Source organism: Mustela lutreola, chromosome 3, assembly GCF_030435805.1.
Source record: "Mustela lutreola isolate mMusLut2 chromosome 3, mMusLut2.pri, whole genome shotgun sequence".
NCBI classification, from domain to species: Eukaryota; Metazoa; Chordata; class Mammalia; order Carnivora; family Mustelidae; genus Mustela; species Mustela lutreola.
This window is the reverse complement of record NC_081292.1, coordinates 7,658,100-7,676,980: the sequence shown is the minus strand read 5'-3', so window position 1 is coordinate 7,676,980 and position 18,881 is coordinate 7,658,100. Positions and strand designations below refer to the sequence as shown.

General features: G+C 52.8%; 1 protein-coding gene across 1 annotated transcript in view; it reads right to left on the bottom strand.

Moving 5' to 3' along the window:
• Positions 1–18,881, bottom strand: part of ZFAT (zinc finger and AT-hook domain containing) — a 184,590-nt gene that overhangs the window by 10,308 nt on the left and 155,401 nt on the right. The window contains exons 14-15 of the mRNA XM_059165561.1: positions 16,090–16,216; positions 13,408–13,538 (exon numbers count right to left, since the gene is read on the bottom strand). Of these exons, the coding sequence (XP_059021544.1) occupies positions 13,408–13,538; positions 16,090–16,216 (258 nt within the window). The remainder of the gene's footprint in view (positions 1–13,407; positions 13,539–16,089; positions 16,217–18,881) is intronic.

The following is an 18,881-nucleotide window of genomic DNA, read 5'->3' as shown; positions in this document are numbered from 1 at the left end:
CCACCGGGAGACTCGCTTCTCCTCACAGGCCCCACCCCGGCCTGTGGGCCCAGCCACAGATGGCAACTCTCCGGGTCACATTTCTCACCGAAACCTCCCTGCGGCACTTGGAGAACACTTCCCTCAGCCTGTCACTCAGAAGACAAGCCCTCCACCCTCCTTGGTTTCTCTCACAACCACCCCCAGCAACCACCCCTGGCCTTCCTCGATCCTGCCCTGACAGGCTCGGCAAAGACGAGGTGACATGCAAGACCCCCACTGCCTCCGCCCCCTGCCTTGTTCTGCCATCCCGCGGGCCCCCCTCTGTGCTGGAACCATATGACTTCTTCTGTCAGCGGATGCACTCCCCACAGCCCGTGGCCTCTAGCAGTTTCCCCGGCCTTTTGTATAGGGACCTGCAGCCTCCGTGAGCCTGAGCAGACAAGGTAGTGAGCCGGCAAGAGCCTGCCGTGCCCCTCCCGGGCACCCCACAGAGCCACGGACCCCACGGAGGAGGTCAGACCCCCAGGGGTGCAGTGTTTCCACGTTCTGCTTCAAGAATGTTTACCACAACAAGTCTTAAACTGTTTCCATCACTCGTCAAATGTACCCGGGTATGTTCATTAGTAGCAGAGGGGATCCAAGAACAGAAACAGGAACTGTGGGTCCAACGTCCTCAGAGCAACGAGGCAGTGTTGATACCCACACGCCCCTTTCTTTGCCATTTATACTCGTCTCTATGAAAGTCTGCCAACCTTGGCTCTCCCTGGAACGCCCTCCTCCCTCTGCCTGCTCTCCTGTCTGTGCCCCTTCTGGCGCAGAACCCCTTCCCTAACTCCCCTTTACTTTGGGCAAGTGGCTGTAGGATGTCCTCGGCCCTTCCATGCCAGTCGCCCCCCCCACTCCCTCTGCCCTCTCTGGTGGAACTCCTCAGAAGGGCTCAGCAGCAGGGTTGGGAAGGGGGTCAGACTGTTTCCAGCCACAACCATGTTTGTCTACATGATGCAACTGTCTGTTTCCCTGTCTGGACCAAGCAACGGATGCTCCTATGAAACCCTGGGACTCCTAACGCCAAGCACAAGGCCTCGAGAGTCATATTAGTATTTGTTTGGACAGAAACTTCCAGAAGCAGGAACAAGTATGACTGAATTCGACATGCACAGGAAGGGGATAAGGAGCTACGGCACTCCCAGGACGCGAGCAAGGATGTACTGAAGACGCCCTCAGAGTCCACGCGGGTGATCACATGTGATCTGCACGTTAGCCCCATGGAGCAGGTGCTAGTATTTCCCATTTTACAGAGAAGAAAACAGAAGTTCAAAGCAGGAAAGTGTGTTGTCCAGGGTCACATACCAGTAAGGGGCAGGCTGGCTCCCTTTTAGCCATGTGTCACCTTCCCAGCTTTGCCACGCACGGGCTCCTCCTCCACCCGTGTGACATGGCCAGGGCGACGCTTATGAGGTGGTCTGCCCAGCAGACGCCCTGCATGCGGGGCCTCCGTCTCAGAGGCCTGCACTTCCCGAAGCCCAGCACCACAGCGGCTGCCGCCCAAGAGGTTGCTCAGGACAAGGCATGGGGAAGCCACCCTGGGCCCACCCAGCTTGGACACCCAACATCGGATCCTCTGTTCATGATTCTCAGCACTCAGGAAGCCTCCGAACACGCCAGGCCCTGAGCCAAGTGCTGGAGATCCCACGGGGACGAAGAGCCAATCCCACTCTCCACGAGCCCCCCATTGCGGAAGGCAAAGGTGTGCATACGGGCCTGTGACGCTGTGGTCTGTGACAAAGGCCCCAAGAACAGTAATGAGTGGGGCACCCCCCCCCCCCAACACACCTCCTGCTTCTCCACTGCTGGAGGACAGGAGAGCTCTCCCACCCAGGTGCGGCCCCTAGGTCCTACCTACTCCGGTCAGAGGGGAAGCCTGGAGGTACCGATGGCCTTCCTGCTTCCCCCAGGAGCAGCCCCGGGCTCGCTCCTCACTCCTGCCATCTGTAGCTGGCGGGAGGTGAGGAATCTGAGAGAAGTGGCCGCCACGGGAAAGTAGGACTCACACTGGGGGCTTGTCAGGGCCCGTCCCCTGAATTAGTGGTCCGACTGTCCACCTTCCTCCCCAGTTAAAAAATGAGGAAGGGGGTAGGATCCAGGGGCTGCACCTGGGTGGGGGCCAGCGCTCTCCTGTCCTCCAGCAGAAGAGAAACTGGGATGTGTGTGTGTGTGGGGGGGTGCCCCACTCATTACCGTTCTTGGGGCCTGTTATAGACGACAACCTCATGGGCCTGTATTCATGGCTTTGCCTTCTGTGTCACAGGCGGGGAGGCTCGGTGAGAGTGGACCTGAGCTCTGAGCAGAGTCCCCCACTGTGCTGCACGGCTGGCCTGCCGCACGTGAGCCGCCCTTCACTCCTCCTCTGCATTCCACGGGGCTCCTTTCCTATCACCGCCTAATCAAGGACCACACAGGGAGTGGCTCAAAACACAAAGATACAAATGCTTCTGCTTCTAATGTCAGGGAAGTTTGCCACCAGGTGAGGAGGTTCTCTGCTTTCAAGGGCTCAGTGGACTAGACCAGGCCCACCTGGCCACTCCTCCTATCTAGCAGTCAGCTGACAGCACAACCAGAGGAGCAGGGCTCATCCCATCTCCAGGCTCCGGAGAATACCGACGTGGACTTGAGAGATCGGAGAGGGTGGGGCGTATGGTCCTGAAGCGGACATCAAGCAACAGAAGTGAGCCTCGCAGAGGCAGGTGATGGGCATTCTGGGCAGAGGGACGAAGGGAACAGAGGGCCAGCAGGCAGTCCAGTGGGCAGGTGCCTACGAAGCAAGGGGGTGGAGGGAGGCAGGAGGGCCAGACTGCTATGGGAGGCCACGGGGAAGTCCTATTCCCAGTCTACTGGAGACTTTCCAAGTTACTGGTGGTTTGAAGTGAGAGATGCTGGAATCTCGCTTACCTTTGGAGGAGCTTACTCTGTGTGCTACGTGGAAACAGCAGCAGGGGTGGAGGAAAGGAGACCGGTGAAGAGAAGGTCCCTAAACCAGGGTGGGGGGAGCTTCTCAGGCTCTGTCTTGCACATGAATCAAGGGTGACCAGGGCCAGGGTAATGTGCAGTCTGACATGGGGGTGTGGGTTGGAGCCAGACCCTCTGTGTTTCTAACAATCTCCCTGAAGCTAAGGCCACTGGCCCAGGGACCAAGTCTGGAGCAGCTGCTGCTTAAATAGAGGTGGCAGCCTTGGGACATGGGGATCTGTGAGATGTGTTGTGGGGGGAGATCCCACGACAAGGGGAGGACATGCTGACAATCACGTGTTGGGGTAACGCAGACGCCCGGGTTTCGGCCTGAGCCCTGGAGTGGAGAGCGTGCACTCACAGGATGGGGGCGCTGAGAGAGCTGGGGAGGGAGGGCTCTGAGGTCCCAAGTGCTTGTTTGGGGGAACCCCTCTGAGCAGTATGGAGGCCACTGCTTCAGTGGGAATGATAAGCGGACCCAACTGGCGGCAGCACTACCCCAGGACACACTCCAGGAAGGCCAGGGCCACATTTCCAGCGGAGGGGGTCCCCAGCCCTGGCTCCCCGTATCAGGGTTCTTGCAGCCCTGCCTTTGCCACACACCAGAGGCAGAGTGAGTGATCTCAGCGGGCCAGGGCAAGCGGCAGAGACGGGAGGAGTCGTAAAATCCACCTGCCCCAGCCCAGGCTGTGATCGGGAACTAGGCACCGGCCAAAGGCAATCAACTCAACGGTATGGAAACTCAAACAAAGTCGGATTCTGCAAACAGCACCAACAAAGCTACAGCTTCCTGGGGCCCAGCGGCAGGAAAATCAGAGCTTAGGGAAAGGAGGAGAACAGAGAAGAAAAGTTCAATGGACTGACCCCTCCAGGCTGGCTGAAGATGCTCTATATAACAAGAGGGCCAGAATGAAACTGGGAAACCTTTATCCACTATTTTTTCAGACAATTTCCCACATGGCCAGAGGAAGATCATGGCACTTATTTTTCCTTTAAAATTTCACAAAGAAGTGGAATTTTCCATCACTACAAGGGGATAAAGAAGCTCAGCAAGTAATAAGAGAGACAGGAATGAGGATGCACTGACGTCTCTGGAAGTTTTATTTAAAATAAAAAGAAAGAAAGAAAGACTCAAATGGCTACGGGAGTACTAAGGAAGGCTTACAAAGGACAAGAGTTAGCATTAAGTGACAAGGGAGAGTAACCCACTGCCAGGACCCCGAATGATCTATTCGTCCCTGGATCTACACAGCAAAGGTCGCCGTTCAGCAGCAGCAGAATGACATTCTGTAAGGCATGCGAGCTCCAAGAGTACTGGAGAGGAGGCTACCTGGGTGCGTGATTAGGAGCGTGAGGTAATCAAAGCTGGCAGGGTGCCAGGATGAAATAAATTGGACCGCCCAGTTCTGTAGGCAAGAGGCAAACCTCACTAACCAAAACGTGTTAACAATCGGTTCTGTTACAGTAAGCAAGATGGTAACAGGAAAAAAACAAAGCAAGCATTCCGTGCCACTTCATAATTCCATGAAGCTCGGGACGCCCGGGTGGCTCAGTTGGTTAGGCGGCTGCCTTCGGCTCAGGTCATGATCCGAAGGTCCTGGGATCGAGTCCCGCATCAGGCTCCTTGCTCGACAGGGAGCCTGCTTCTCTTGCTGCCTCTGCCTGCCTCTCTGCCTGCTTGTGTGTACTCTCCCTCTATCTCTGGCAAATAAATAAAATATTAAAAAAAAAAAAAAGAATAAAACTTTAAAATAAATAAATAAATAAATAAATAAATAAAATAATTCCATAAAGCTCAAAAGGACTGGGTATAAAAGAGAAAACCTGTCCGTCTGGATTGGCGGCATCTATCAGTGTGTTTTAACACCGTCTGGTGTTAGACCATCCATGGGGCATATGCCCTCGGCCCCTGCAACATGCCACAGATGGGATTGCCGACGAAAGACCTAGGACTGCCTCACTCAGGCCTTCCAAAGGCATCTGAATCCCTCATGACTATAATTCCCCTACAGAACCAGTACGCACTGCACAGAGCCGGCGTTCCCGTCACACAGTGAGGAGTGACACAATACACAAACAGCTACGCTTACCAGCCCTTCTTTTAACATCATAGACGCCTATTCCTGATCTTCTGGGAAGATGCCTCACATGAACAACAACGATGGCAAAACCACCGTGACGGGAAAAGGAGAAGCAACAAGACAACAAGACAACTGGAGACGGCAGGGTTTCACTGTGACGCAGAAGGAAACCCCCTATTATAACGTCTCGTGCGCTGCGGCAAACGACCTGAAGACAAAGGAGAGGAGGACAGAGAGAAGATGGGAGAAGCTCTGTGATTTCTACCACGTGGGCGGCGCTGAATTCAGGGGAAGGTCTGCTCACCATCGGGGTCAGAAGGTGTCTCCCGCAGGAACAAGAAAAATGCATTAACTCACCAATTATTTGACTTAAATGGACAACAAAACAGAAGGGCATCTCCTCATCCCTTGTGTGGGGGAAGAAAAGGGGAGAGGTCTCAGCTTAGTCCTGCTCTGTGACAAGGACAATGCAGACCGCTGGTCCCTTCTGTGACCTTTTGAGGACTCCGAGAGCCTTGGCGCCAATGCGATTCTACAGTCAGGTCTCTGGCTGTGCACTTCAACAATCAAACGGACAGAATGTAGTGACTGTTTGAAAAGAACGCTGGGAACAGATACTGAAGCCTCACATCAGTCACATTCTAGACGCCCCCCTCCCCCGAATTTTGACACAAGTATTATGAAAGGCTCAACATCCCAGAGGAGGAGGCCAGTTCTGGGCTCCCCTACCAGCAGAAACACAGGCCGTGAGGCTTCTCCCTCCCAGAGGCTGCTCTGGAGAAGCGCCTTCTGCAGAGCGGCTTCTCCCACCAGATGACCTGGTGCACGCAGACATCTGAGAGGGCATCAGGGAGACCAGATGGCCAGAACAGGACAGGCTGGACCTGCGCTCCCTTGCACACAGGCGAGTGTGTGCATGGTCAGCCATAGCTATGGACTGTGTTTCCTTTTCCTTGCAAAATATCATGAACTGCAAATGACAAACAGCAATTCTAGTGCTGGCTGGCGACATGTCCTCCAGCAAGAACTGCTTCCGAAACTGGCTCTCAGACGGGAGTGCTGCGCGCCGAGCCCTTGGAGGCTCCGCATGTTCCTCTCCTCCCGACAGGACACGTCATCTTCCCCCTCCAGTGCCAACCACCACGGGGGGACCTGCCCAGAGATGCCAAAGGGCATGGGGAAGGAGCTGGGAGAAGGGGGACAGCTTTGGGCAAATCTGGAATTTCTACTTTGGTTTGTTTCTTAAATCAGCAGCGCTAGCACACGGTTAGAGCACTGGGGATCCTGAGCAAGATGATGGCAGCGCAACGCCAGGCCAAGGGCTTGCCGTAGGGCAAGGAGGCAGGGAGCCTGCAGGTCTGAGACTGTCTCTGTGGCTCCCTTCAGCTGTTCCCTGCTGCTGGGGCGGTGGCTGACAGCTTGGACGTGTCCAGCACATCAAGGGAAAATAACAAACAGAAGAGAGGCTACTCCAGGGTTGCAGAGAACCAGGAATAAGGAGTGGGTGCACCCCACATCCAGCTCCGAAGCAGGACTCCTGGGCTGTAAGCAAGATGCTTGGTGTGGACAGAGGCACAGTCCTGCCAACACAGAGCCACTAACCAGTCACCAGTGAAAACACTCAGTGGAAGGAGGTAGAGTAAGAACCATCTAGTCGCTCTTGACCCAGAGACTAAAGTGGGGTGCTGTGCTCAGGACTCTTGGGGTCGGTGTGGTGCTGCCAGCCTCTTCTCAACCATGGACCCTCAAGAACCTGCAGGACGGAGCTCGTTCTGGCACCTTGAACTGAAATACTGACTGTGAGAGAAATACACATCTACCGAAATACATGTGCTTTCTAGAAGCTGCCAAATTTCCCTGAAATCTGTAAACCAAAGTCACCTCTGTGACACCTGGTTATCTCAGTAAACAGTTACCCAGGTAAACAATGACCTTCTACCGACAAAGAGGCCTTCCCTCTGAAATACACATGGACATGGGTGATGGTTAATTTCATGTGTCAACGTCACTGGGCCACGGGTGCCCAGATATTCGGTCAAACGTTACTGTGGGTGCTTTCTGTGAGGGCCTTTCTGGATGAAATTAACATTTAAATTAACGGACTGTGTAAAAGACTGCACTTCCCGATGCAGGTGGGCCTCAACCAACCAGTCAAAGCCTGAACAGAACAAAAAGGCCGATTCTCCCTGAAGAAGGGAATTCCTCCCACCTGCTTACCTTGGAGATGGAACATTGTGTTGTTTGTTTCTCCCCCTGCCTTTGTGACAAAGCAGTGACAACGCTGGCTCTTCCTGGATTTTGAGCCTACTGGCTTTCCAACTGGAACATCAGCTTTCCTGGTTCTCTGCCTTCAGGCTCAGAGCAACCACACTGTCAGCTCTTGGGTCTCCAACTTACAGACTGTGGCTCTCAGGACTTGTCAGCCTCCATAACTGGTGAATCAATTCCCTAAAATAAATCTCCGTATACGTGTTTATGTGTGCATACACAAACACACAGCACACACACACTGGTTCTGTTTCTCTGGGCACTAACACGACATGCTTTCTCATCAGCTCTCAGCAGAGCAGAAACGGTAACTGAGTCACTGAGAGGCGAGTGTGGTCGACTGCATATCACCGGACAGCCTCACCAGGACTAACCCTATGACAGCTGGGCCCAGTACGCAGGGAAACGTCCTAGCCAGTTCACACATGGCATGCGGACTGAAAGGCAACTGGTTTCCAAAAGCAAACGGAGGAATGAGTAAGACACATGAACTCCCCCGCAGCTCGGGGACCTCCTCCCAGACAGATCCACCTTCACCCCCAGAGGCTGCACACCACAATGTGCCCAGCTCCCCCAACTCAGGTTTAGGGGCCACTCTCAATAATAATAAGCAGAAGAAAGGGACGCGGTGCCCCTGCGGGCCTGGTGCACCCAGGACCCGGGGCTGTGTCCGCAGTCAGCGACGTGCTCAGGGAAGACAGGCTGTTCTGCTGGACATCCATCCAATGGCAGGAAGGCTCAGAGCAGACTCTCTACTTGGGTCCTGTGACTAAATCGAAGAACCTAGAAACTGATTTCTTAAAAATGCCAGTACACCTTTGAGACGGTAACATAGGTCGAGAAGCCTGTAGCGAAAGGTCATCTGACTCTGAGAAGTGACAGGAACGTGCGAGCTGTCCAGACTCATCCTCTCTCCACTGGCCTTTGAGCAGAGGGAAGGGGCAGGGAAGGCAGAGACCCGGCTAAGGTGCCTTCTGGGCTGCAACTCCCCCGTCAACGCTTGGTGGTCACAGCAGGGCCCAGCATTTCACTGAAGTGGGGCCTCGTCCGCCACCTCCCCCTGCCTCCAGTCACCCAGCACCAGCTCCAGCTCCTGCCTCTGCCTGGAGTCCTGCCCCCACCCAACTCCCAGCTACCGGCCAGGACTCCAGTCGGGCACCAACGGCATCTACGAAGCGTCCCTGTCCACCACGTGCCCCATCCCAGACCCTGGTTCAAGCTCTGCAGCCCCTTGGGGCTCCCACAGCACCCTTCGGACACTGGTCGACCTCCCCAAAACCCACATTACTCTCAGTTAGAGCAGCCAGTTTAAGGTCTTGCCTGGTTCCGCTGGTTCTTTTTCCCCCTCTCCCCATTTACATACCATGTTATTTATCAGCTGTGTGTGGGTCGGCCGTCACCCCCAGTTAGAGAAAGGTCAGCTACTAAGCTGTTCACCCTTCTTGTTCACTGAAATATCCTGAGAGCCAAGAACAGCACCTGGCTGATGGACGCAGCTCAGGGGGGGTTTGCTGAATAAAAGAGTCGATAATTCCCCTCACCAGGCTACCTGCCTCTTGAGACCAGGACCGGTCTTATCCGCAGAACCCAGCGTGGCAGGCAGAGGAACGGCCCCCAACCCCGAAGAGGTCTTGTGTCCTAATCCCCAGAATCTGCGAATGTTACCTTGCACGAGGAAGGGGACTCTGTAGATGTGACTAAGAAGCTTCAGACGGGGAGACTGTCCCAGATTATCCAGGGGGACGTCACAGAATCACGGGGGTCCTTATGAGAGGGAGATCAGAGGGTCCGGCCAAGAGCAGGAGAGGAAGCAGAGGCCAGAGCGCTGGGGTGTGAGAGGAGCCCCCCCCCCCCCTGCCCTTGCTGGCCCTGAAGATGGAGGGAAGGGAACCCAAGTCAAGGGACGCCAGGGGCCTCTAGAAGCTGGAAAATTCGAGAAAGGAGTCCTTCCCAGAAGGAATGCAGCCATTAGCACCTTGACTTTAGCTCCCTTTGAAATTCATCTTAGACTTCTGACCTCCAGGGTTGTTAGACAAGAAAGTTGCGTGGTTTCGAGCCACCAAGTCTGTGGGAATTTGCTGCAGATGCCGCAGAGCCCCCAGGGAGCACACGGGGAGGGAGGGGCAGTGGGAGTCAGCGAAGCAAATGCTGTGAGCCAGTAAAGAAAATGCTACTTTTCATCTTAAAAATAAATCTTAAACAGTAAGAACAGCAAAGAGGCGCCTAAGCCATGAGCCATGACGGTGGCAGTGGTTATGTTAGACTTTTCCTCTAAAACAACTGACTTTGACTCAGAGAGGCTATGGTTTCCCTGGTAGGTCTTACACTTCCTCTACTTAAGGCAGTTTTCTTAATCAAAGATAAATTTCCTCGCATACAACCCTAAAGCAAGATAGAACAAAAAGAAAAGAAGGAAACTGATTTATCTCGTGAAAACGGTCTGGGCTTCAGAAATCCATGATTAATTGCACTCAAAGCTCTCAAGTGTTTTTGAGGGCCAGCTGGGGCACGGCCTACAAGGACTCGCCTTCCCTAACACTCCAAAATGCCCCATCCCCAGAAATCCGCTTCTAATGCTGACACTTGAAGAAAGTGACGTGATGGAAAATCATTGAGAACATGGTTCTGTGTCCAACTGAAAATTCAACAGCCTGAATTATGGCCCAAGCCTTTCCAAGTCTCATTTAAAAACAGGAAGAAAGCAACCTAAGAAACCATTTTTCCCCTAATGCTTGACACATAATTTCATTTATTTATTTTTAAGTTAATTTTATTTTTTTCAGTATTCCAAGAACCATTTTTTCTCAGCTCTTTGATTCCAACACTGCCACCCTGCCCACCAGGCCTAGCATTAGTGTCATCCTGGAAACTGAAAACCTAAAACGACTAGAAAACTAATCACTTACAACGATCACTGATAAATTTTCATACAAAAAAAAAGATCCTTTTCAATTAACATTAATACATCGGGAAGAAATAAAATTATGAACAGAGCTTATGACTGTTGTTTTACATGGGAAAGAAATCTTAAAATTTTAAACATCCAGAATTCAGATTCTGGATGTTTAAAATTTTAAGATTTCTCATACACACCTAGAATTTGTTTTCAGCCCCGTGGAAGTATGTATAAAACTGGGAAGTTTCAGAAGATCTCAAGATAGACTATCCAATAGTAATATGAAAAACTTCTTTTGTATAATACATACTAAGTGTTTTATGAAAGATGCCCTTCCTTGCTTTTTTCTTTCCAGTACCGTCTTATGGGACATAATGAGAGAAACCACACAGGAAGGCCACAGCACGCTCCATCCTATGGAACGAAACGTCTCCAGAGCAACTAGCACGTGAGCTCTTCTGGTCGGAAGAGGACAAAATCCCCAGCACCCAGTGCCCTCCCACAGTGAAGGAAGAGCACCACTCGAGGCCAACAGGTACCCGAGAGTTCACACTCGAGTGGCTCAAGCACCCTCATTAAGTAGACATAATCCCTCTACTGAAAAATTCCTAAGCCAGAGTCTCATTAGAGGGGGAAAAAAATCAAAACTAAAAATGAATTTCTCTAATAAAAAGTTATCATGGGGTGTCTGGGGGGCTCAGTCAGTTAAGTGTCTGCCTTCAGCTCAGGTCATGATCTCAGGGTCCTGGGATCGAGCCCCGCATCGGGCTCCCTGCTTGGTGGGAGTCTGTTTCTCCCTCTCCCTGCCCTCTTCTCTGCCTGCCGCTACCTTCTGCTCATGCTCACTCTCTCTCAAATAAATAAAATTTTAAAACAAAACCAAACAGAAAACCTACTTGTCTTTACATTTAAATGACGGGACAACTGAACTCGGAGGCATTCTTTCACACAATGCAACCCCGCCGAAGGAGTGGGTGTTTACTGTCCACCTGCCCCTGGTCCCTCTGCCCATCCCCCATCCAGCAGGTCCCAGCAGCCCCAGGGAGCCCGGTGCTGGGCCAGGCCCACGGATGATGACAAGGACACTGCTCTCAGCAAACACCTCCGAACACAGTTGCTCTAGACCATGTTAACACCAAGACTCCCCCTTGTCCTGCGTTTTCAAAAAAACCACAAGATTCTCTCAAGAATCCCACCGTTTTCTGCTACCTCACGCACACGGCACCTGTTTATGCTGGTCGGACTGGATGCTTCTCTGCCTCATCCCGTGTGGTGCTGTCAGCCTAACGCCTCAAAGCACACTGAAGCTGAATCCCAAGCCGGCAACCTCACGTGTCACCGCACCGTCTGTGATGCTCGATAAATCACGGCCCTGAGCAGCGGCATATCACAGGAGCTGGCACCTTCCTGCAAGTCTCAAAAGGTTTTGGCAGGTACGAAATACGCAAAAAATTCTCCTGACACCAGTCCAATCACACCCTTCCTGACGTGTCAGGTCCGGCTCAGGACTCATCAGGTCACAGCGCAGAGTTTCAGAAGAGATTTAGTAAGACGAGGCGAAGACCGCAGCCTAGTAACTACAAAGGGAAGCATGTGTAGGAGTCTGTTCCCAACCAACGGGCAGAGGCCACTGAAGACCAAGACACCACGTCCCACGGTGGCACTGCTACCCAGACTCTCCTTGAGACAAACCACAGTAACGGAGGAGCGTTTCTAGGACACGCGGTCCCAACATTCCTCTAGACATGCTAAGTCCTGTCCGTGGATCATGAAGTCCAGAGTTGAACCAGAATGCACTAATTCCCCAGAGAATTACTTAGCCTGATTTCAGGCTTTGCATTGTGTTGTGGGTACACCTGGGGTGGACAGTTGCAGAGACAGCCTGGGAAGTCTACTTCTGACTCATCAAAGGGATGCCGCCGGGGACACAGCATTCAGGGGTCCTCATGGGAGAGACACATTAAGACATACTTTTCATTGTTGGTGCCAAGAAAACCTACTCCCTTTGCTAAGTTCACGGTTCCACATTTCGTGGTTTATGGTTATAAAACTCTGTACCACTGCAGAGTCAAACTGGCACGCCTCCCGTAAGACGCACCTCTGTGCAAACATGAGCCATCTGCCCCCAACAACTGTAGCTGCCCCTGATATATGGACATATATTACAGATAAAATATCATTTCATATTATAAAATGTCCCCCAAGCCCGCTCTGGGACCCGTAGCCCCTCCCTGCCTTCCTGTCCTCCACTGTACCTGATCACCACTGGAGAGCCCCTGTGCCTCACTTGTTTGTTTCTGTTTTACCTTTTTCCCCACTAGACAGCGACCACGGTGATGGTTCTCTCCTGGAACCCCAGAAACACTGCTGGCAGGAGTAGGCACTTACTAAGTACTTCCTGAATGAATGATTCTAAGAACGGGCAACTGTAAAACTCTACAGTCTGCACTTCAGCTCTCTCCATGAACTTGAACTCTGTCCACGTCTGATGTGTTCACTGTTGTTGTTGGGTTTTTTTTTTTTTTTTAAAGTATTTGTGGAAGCCAGGCCAAAGCTTTTGTAAAATGAAGCAAGAGATAGTAGAGAGAGGTACAGACAGAGAAAAAGGATGATGTCATTACCAACCACACTGCATTTTACAGCTGGTGAAGTCTCGGAGGGTAGAAGAGGAGGAAATGAGCCAAAGAGTTTAACTATCAATTAACTCGAGTAACCTTTATTCATAAACTCATCATTTTCTTCCCATCCGCTTAGGCATCGACCAGGTGATGCGGTGCAAACCACGAGGTCAATCCACGGAGAAGCCCTCCCAGCCTCTCCGGCTGCTTCCACAGTTCTCAGCCAAGGGCTGCTTTGCACGACAGATGTGTCCAAGTGTGTCCACATCTGCTCACTTTCACAATGGGATTCTTTAAAGGGAAATGAATGAAAGGCTTCCAGAATTTTAAAAAACCTATTGTATCTTTCCCCTAAAATATACCTCCACTTGTGGAACTGCTAAAGACACATTCACATGATAATCAGAGGCAGAGGAAGAAAATGCAAGCCTAAGCCAACCTCCTTCCCAACTCCATCTCAGGGAAATTCAGCCTTGATAACCTCCAGGGCAGGAGAGAGAAGGGGGTATGTGGCAGTGTGGAGAAAGGATATTTAAGGTGCTGGGAGGGTCCTTACCTGTTTCACGACTGTCACCGTCCCTGGAGCCATGGCGACCACAGAGGCCACAGCAGTAGCGTCATGGGCCTCGGTGCCCAGCTCTATGATTTGCTGGAGGATGTTCACGGCCGTGGGGTCAAGGCGGTCACCTTACAAGGAAGAAGCAAACGGGACACCAGTAAGCCCAAAGGGGTTGAGGGGCACTGAGTGCAACACCAGACCTAACTAGAGGCCACTGTGGGGTGTCACCCACCCCGGGGCGGGGGGAGCACAGATTCTCCACCATCACTCATTCCAACAGCAGAATAATTTGCATGGCACTTTTTGGCTTTAAAGCAGTTTTTATAGGAACATCTCCAAAGCCCAAATGATCCTATAAGGAGAAGACATTGTGATATCACCCCCATTTCACAGACTGGTCACCTCTGCACAAAAAAGACAGGAGACTTACCTGGAACCAGTTTTGGCACGAAGCCGGAGCTCAGACCCCAGTGTTCTGAATCCAAACTTGATGACCCAGGACTGCTTCTCAGGACAGAAGCCCTGAGATGTACCAACAAACACACTAACCTGCAAAGTTGGTGTCCTGTATGCACAGGCCTGGGAAGCGGCCAATGAGAGCAGGCCCCATCAATTACACAAGCTACGGACTAAACGTCCGAGGATGTCTCAATTATTAGAACCAGTGCGACTTGGAACTCCAAACCAATTGAAGCTCGGGGTTCCATTTTAATCATCTCAAACGATTAGAATCCACAGCCTCAGGCCAGCTACGGAGCCTGCCCTACCGGGCCGCACCATCTGCCTGACCATCTGTGACTCTCCGGAACATGGCCCTCGGACCCTGGTCATTAATTTACTGAAAGGGAAACTCCTGCGTGATCTCTGTGTTAGCGTAATATCACCAAGCCTCTGCCAATGTTTGCATCCTTGTGGACCGGCTTTCCACGGGCCACATTCCAACGCGAGTCGCTCAGGAAGAGACGGAGAAGGGGAGCGTGATGCGTTCTCTGTAGCAGGGAGCGTGTGGCATGAGGGTCAGTAGAGGACGGTGTGAGTGCCCTGCATACCCTCCGTACCACTCTGGCACTGCTCCCCTCCCCCGCACACACACACACTCACCCTCTTTCTCTCTCTACTTAAGGGACGTACATCCACTGTGCCTTGCAGCCAACCACTCTGAACATCCGAAGACTAAACAAAACCTTTACCTTAAAAACATACTGAGCTGAGCAAGGTTTGATTCCTCCTGCACTGACCCCCCCGGGGGCCATTTATCAAGCCTGTCATCAGACGCGTGGCTCCCATCGGGAATACCGAGATCTGCCTGCACCCAACACTCTCTCTCCTCCTTCCAGGACTCAGGAGACAGATTTGTAAGCAAATTATTACCCACCAGGTTGGTCCCGTCTCAGGAGGCCATCAGCGGAACGCTGCAGAGAAGTCAGCAATTAGGGGAACGCTGCAGAAAAGTCAGCTGAGTCCCCGGCAGATGACATGCGATCTGAACGCTGAACGTACAGGTGAGGTGGCCAGGAATAGCGTGTGGGGAAAGGAACAGACCGTGTCCCAGAGATCACACCCGCAGTGCAGGTTTTGTGGAGTCTGCAGGGGAGAGCAACCTCAGAGGCGGGGTGGGAATGGATGCGGCGCAGGGAGCCAGAACCCAGAGCGGGCAGGCCTGGCTCGATGGGCTGCAAAGCCTGCGCCTTATCCCAAAAGCCAGGAAGAGACTCGGAAGAGGCTTCAGAGAGAATGTGTGTGCGCGTGGGGGATGAAGGCACAGGGCCTGAGCAGTCGCTGAAGCCACAAACACGAAGGAAGCAGAGACTCAGACAGGGCCTCTCTCTGGATGCCCCACTGAACAGCCCCGGCCGGGCCACTCCCTCCGCACGACCTGCCGCTCTAACCAGCCGCACCCGGGAAGCGCTGTCTCGCTCACTGGACTCGAGCTCCGCAGTCCAGTGAGTCCAGACCTAAGGTCATCAGCCCAAAGGACAGTTTTGCTCAGGGGGCTGATGACCTGGGCTCTAATGGCCACACTGGCCATTTCCTACCCCTGCCACCACCTAATGCCATCAGACTGTGGTCATGCACGAACTGGGGCTCCTTCCAGGTGCTGAAAAGGACTAAGAAAACATTTCTCAGTGTAAGACCCAATCACCGCTCGGCTGGCACAGTGGTCTGACTTTAAAATTGACCTAACACTTGAAAATGACATAAAAATCCTGCATTGGGGCTTTTCAGAAGATTGGGACGCAGGCCGTGCTGGGCTCAAGGCTCCGCAGGGCGGCCCTGGGCCACCACTGTCCGTGGAGCAGAGACAAGCCCCCCTCCAGAAGAGAGGCCCAGAAGCCAGGGACGGGGACGGACACCCAGACCACGGGACCAGCTCTGGCACTCAGCTGAGTCCTTCCGGCAAAGCGCCTTCCGCCCCCACGGAGAGTGGTAAGCCCCTGCTCAGAGCATGTGTGGAGGGCTGGCCACATGCGACAGAGCTCTGCGTCTACTAAGCCTCCTCTCGGCTCCCGTCGGGGGACGTCAGGCCTCTAAGCCTGAGTGTGGGACCTTCGGCGAACAAATGCTGGGGCAGCCACGCTGGCGGAGCCCACGCGGGGACAGCACGCATTCACACGTTCAGTCCTTCAGCACGCTCACGAGGAACCGGCTCGGAGGTGGCCGGAAGGTGTCCCCCCTCACCGCTCTCCGAAGTGTATCTCAGGTCCTGGAGCGCGGCCACGGCTGCCTGTGTGCCCTGAACGTCCTCTTCGGCTTCCGTGATGTGCACGTACTGGGTGGAGGGCTCCTCGGGGGTTTCTGTGGCTGGCTAAACAAAAACACACCATCTGAGTGACCTTCTAGAAGACCACCCGTTACCACAAGTCCCAGGATAATGCATGGAGACAGACAATCGCACACAAGCAACCCTCTACAGCAGCTCATTTACCTGGCATCCCTGAGACATCAGCTGCTCCCATAAAAACACACTTTACCAAATGGAAACTACTTTTTGCAAATACTGAGACGTTTTCAAAGCAGCTCTGGTAGAAAGCTTCCTGCCATATTCCTCCCTTAGGGACCAGAGTGTACGGTCCGTAATTAGGGATTAGACACGCACAGAGATTCCTGCATGTGCTCTTCTAATGGCTGCCGTCCCCTCCCGCTGCTGCCCGCGCTGTCCTCATGGGACCCAGGGCTGGGGCTGCTTGGGGGGAGCCCACGGCACAGCTGCAGGTGGGGGGAGAGGGGTGGGCGACTCTATCGCCCGTGTCAAGTTCGTGGCACATGTCCCACATGGAGTAAGAGCTCAGGCAACCTTGGCTACTCCAGCCCTTCTTGTTTGTATACAAAGGAGATGATAAACAAAGGACCACAGGAAACATATCTGCGAAATCAGGAGCTGTGAAGGGACGAAGGGCTGAAGCGACATTCTCAGGTGCCTCGTACCACTGGAGAAAAGAGGTGGGACAGAACTCAGCATGTCGCGGAAGACCAGCATGGATACTGCCCTCTTTCTGGAAGGGACAGGGAGTGAGCGGGGACTAGAGGCAGGAAACAGGAACATCACCAATAAAGAATAGAAAGGAGGACTTGACACAAAATTTACAGGTGCCGAAGTGATGCCCTGTGAGTACCTATCGGTAATGGACACAGTTCTGAACGCCACATATTTCTTCTCTTACAGCCAAGGGGCCAAGCACCTTTCAAGATTCCCAGCCTGACACATAGTAGACACCCAATAAAAAGGTGATGAATGCATACATGAACAACAACAAACCCTACTTCCTTGTAAGTACCATGAAGCCACAAATTGCCCAACACCGACTGGGCCCCAGGAATGTGAGCCTCTGAGAAGCGGCACACACAGAACTGCTTCTTTCCCAAGGGGGGACCCTGTAATGGTCACATGTAGGAAGGATGGGCTGTGCAAGGCATTCTGGGGAGCCTGATGACAGCCCAAGCTGCTGCAGGAGGCAGTCTGTCCCCCACAGGTGACCAAGCGCCTGAGCCCAGCTGCTCGGCTGCTCGGCTGTCTCACTTCTGAAGTCGAGTACATGGCTTTGTGAGTAGTGCCTTCCCTGGGTTCGAAGCTCTCCTCCTTAACGCGCTGGGATCCGCAGGAAGCGAGGCCTTCAGAGCAGAGGGTGGTGCGTCACACGCACTTACGAAAGCACCGACTGGCCGAGAGACGCGGGGTGTTAGGTCAAGAGCCGGCACTGCAATGTCTGTTTGTTAATACAGAGCGAACCCTTGCAGTATGAACTTGGACACTGGAGGACTGTGTGTTTTCCCTTAGATGAGGAGGTAACACTGATGTCACCTTCTCCACCACCAATAATCATAGCTGCTGCCAGACGCTGGGGGTCCTGGGGGCCTACCAGGGACTGGCTATGGACCTCGGCAATTTGATATCCTGTCTTGCGGGTATTATTAGCCTCACCGTACGGTCAGAGGACGGAGAACACAGAGGTCAAAGAGGTAATGGTTCCCAGTCAAGCCATTCACACAGGACAGCACCAGGATTCAGTCTGTCAAACTCTAATGCGCGTACTTCTTACATTTTCCTAGAGAAAATTTCCAGCACACACAACAGGGGGATGATCCCTCCATGTACACATCACCCAACTTGAGTAACTATCAATTCGTGACCAACCTTATCTCCCCTCTGCACCCCCACACACTCCGCGCCCGGCCCTTGGAATACTGTGAAGCAAATGCAAAAGTCATAGCATCTTCTCTTTATTTTAGAAGGTTAACTCCGAGAGATAAAGCCCTCTCAAAACGCAAGCACGACAACGCCGTGACATCAAACACAGAACAGGAAGTCCCTCACGTGACCACCCCCCGGGCCACGTCCTTGTCTCTCCAGTATCGTATTTCCCATTAACTGACCCTTCAAATCAAACTGAAGTCACTGAACCCAGGTATTAGCACCGACTGACGTGCCTCATAAGACTTCTATTTGCAGGTTCTGATCTGACTCCGACCCCCCCACCTGACTTATAGTGCTTGGTCGGCAGAGTTTCCAACGGTCTGAACGTGGCTGACGGCACCGCTATGAACCACTGACTGTCCGCCGCGTCTCCTGCAAGTTGGTAGATGCAATCAGATACTGGTTCCCTTTTTGGCAAGAACGCTTCAGTTATATGGTCTACTCTAACAGGAGACACAGGACGTCTGGGTGCCTTCCTTATTTCTCTGCCATCGGCAGGTTAAGGGGTGGCCACTGCTGGATCTGTGACCATGGGGGGCTTGCAAATGGCCATACTGTTGATCTTCATTTGTTAGCTGGAAAATGTCTATCAACAGAAGCTTCTCCTCACCGAATATTTGGTTATACTGAGGTACAGTTTGTTTTCAGGAAAGGTACTACTTGACTATTGGCCTTTTTTTTACTGAACAGAATTGATGCGCTAATACCCTACAAAGGTGGCTGAGTCCCCCCCACCCCACAGTGTCAGCAGAAACCCACGGACTGAAATATTCCTGCT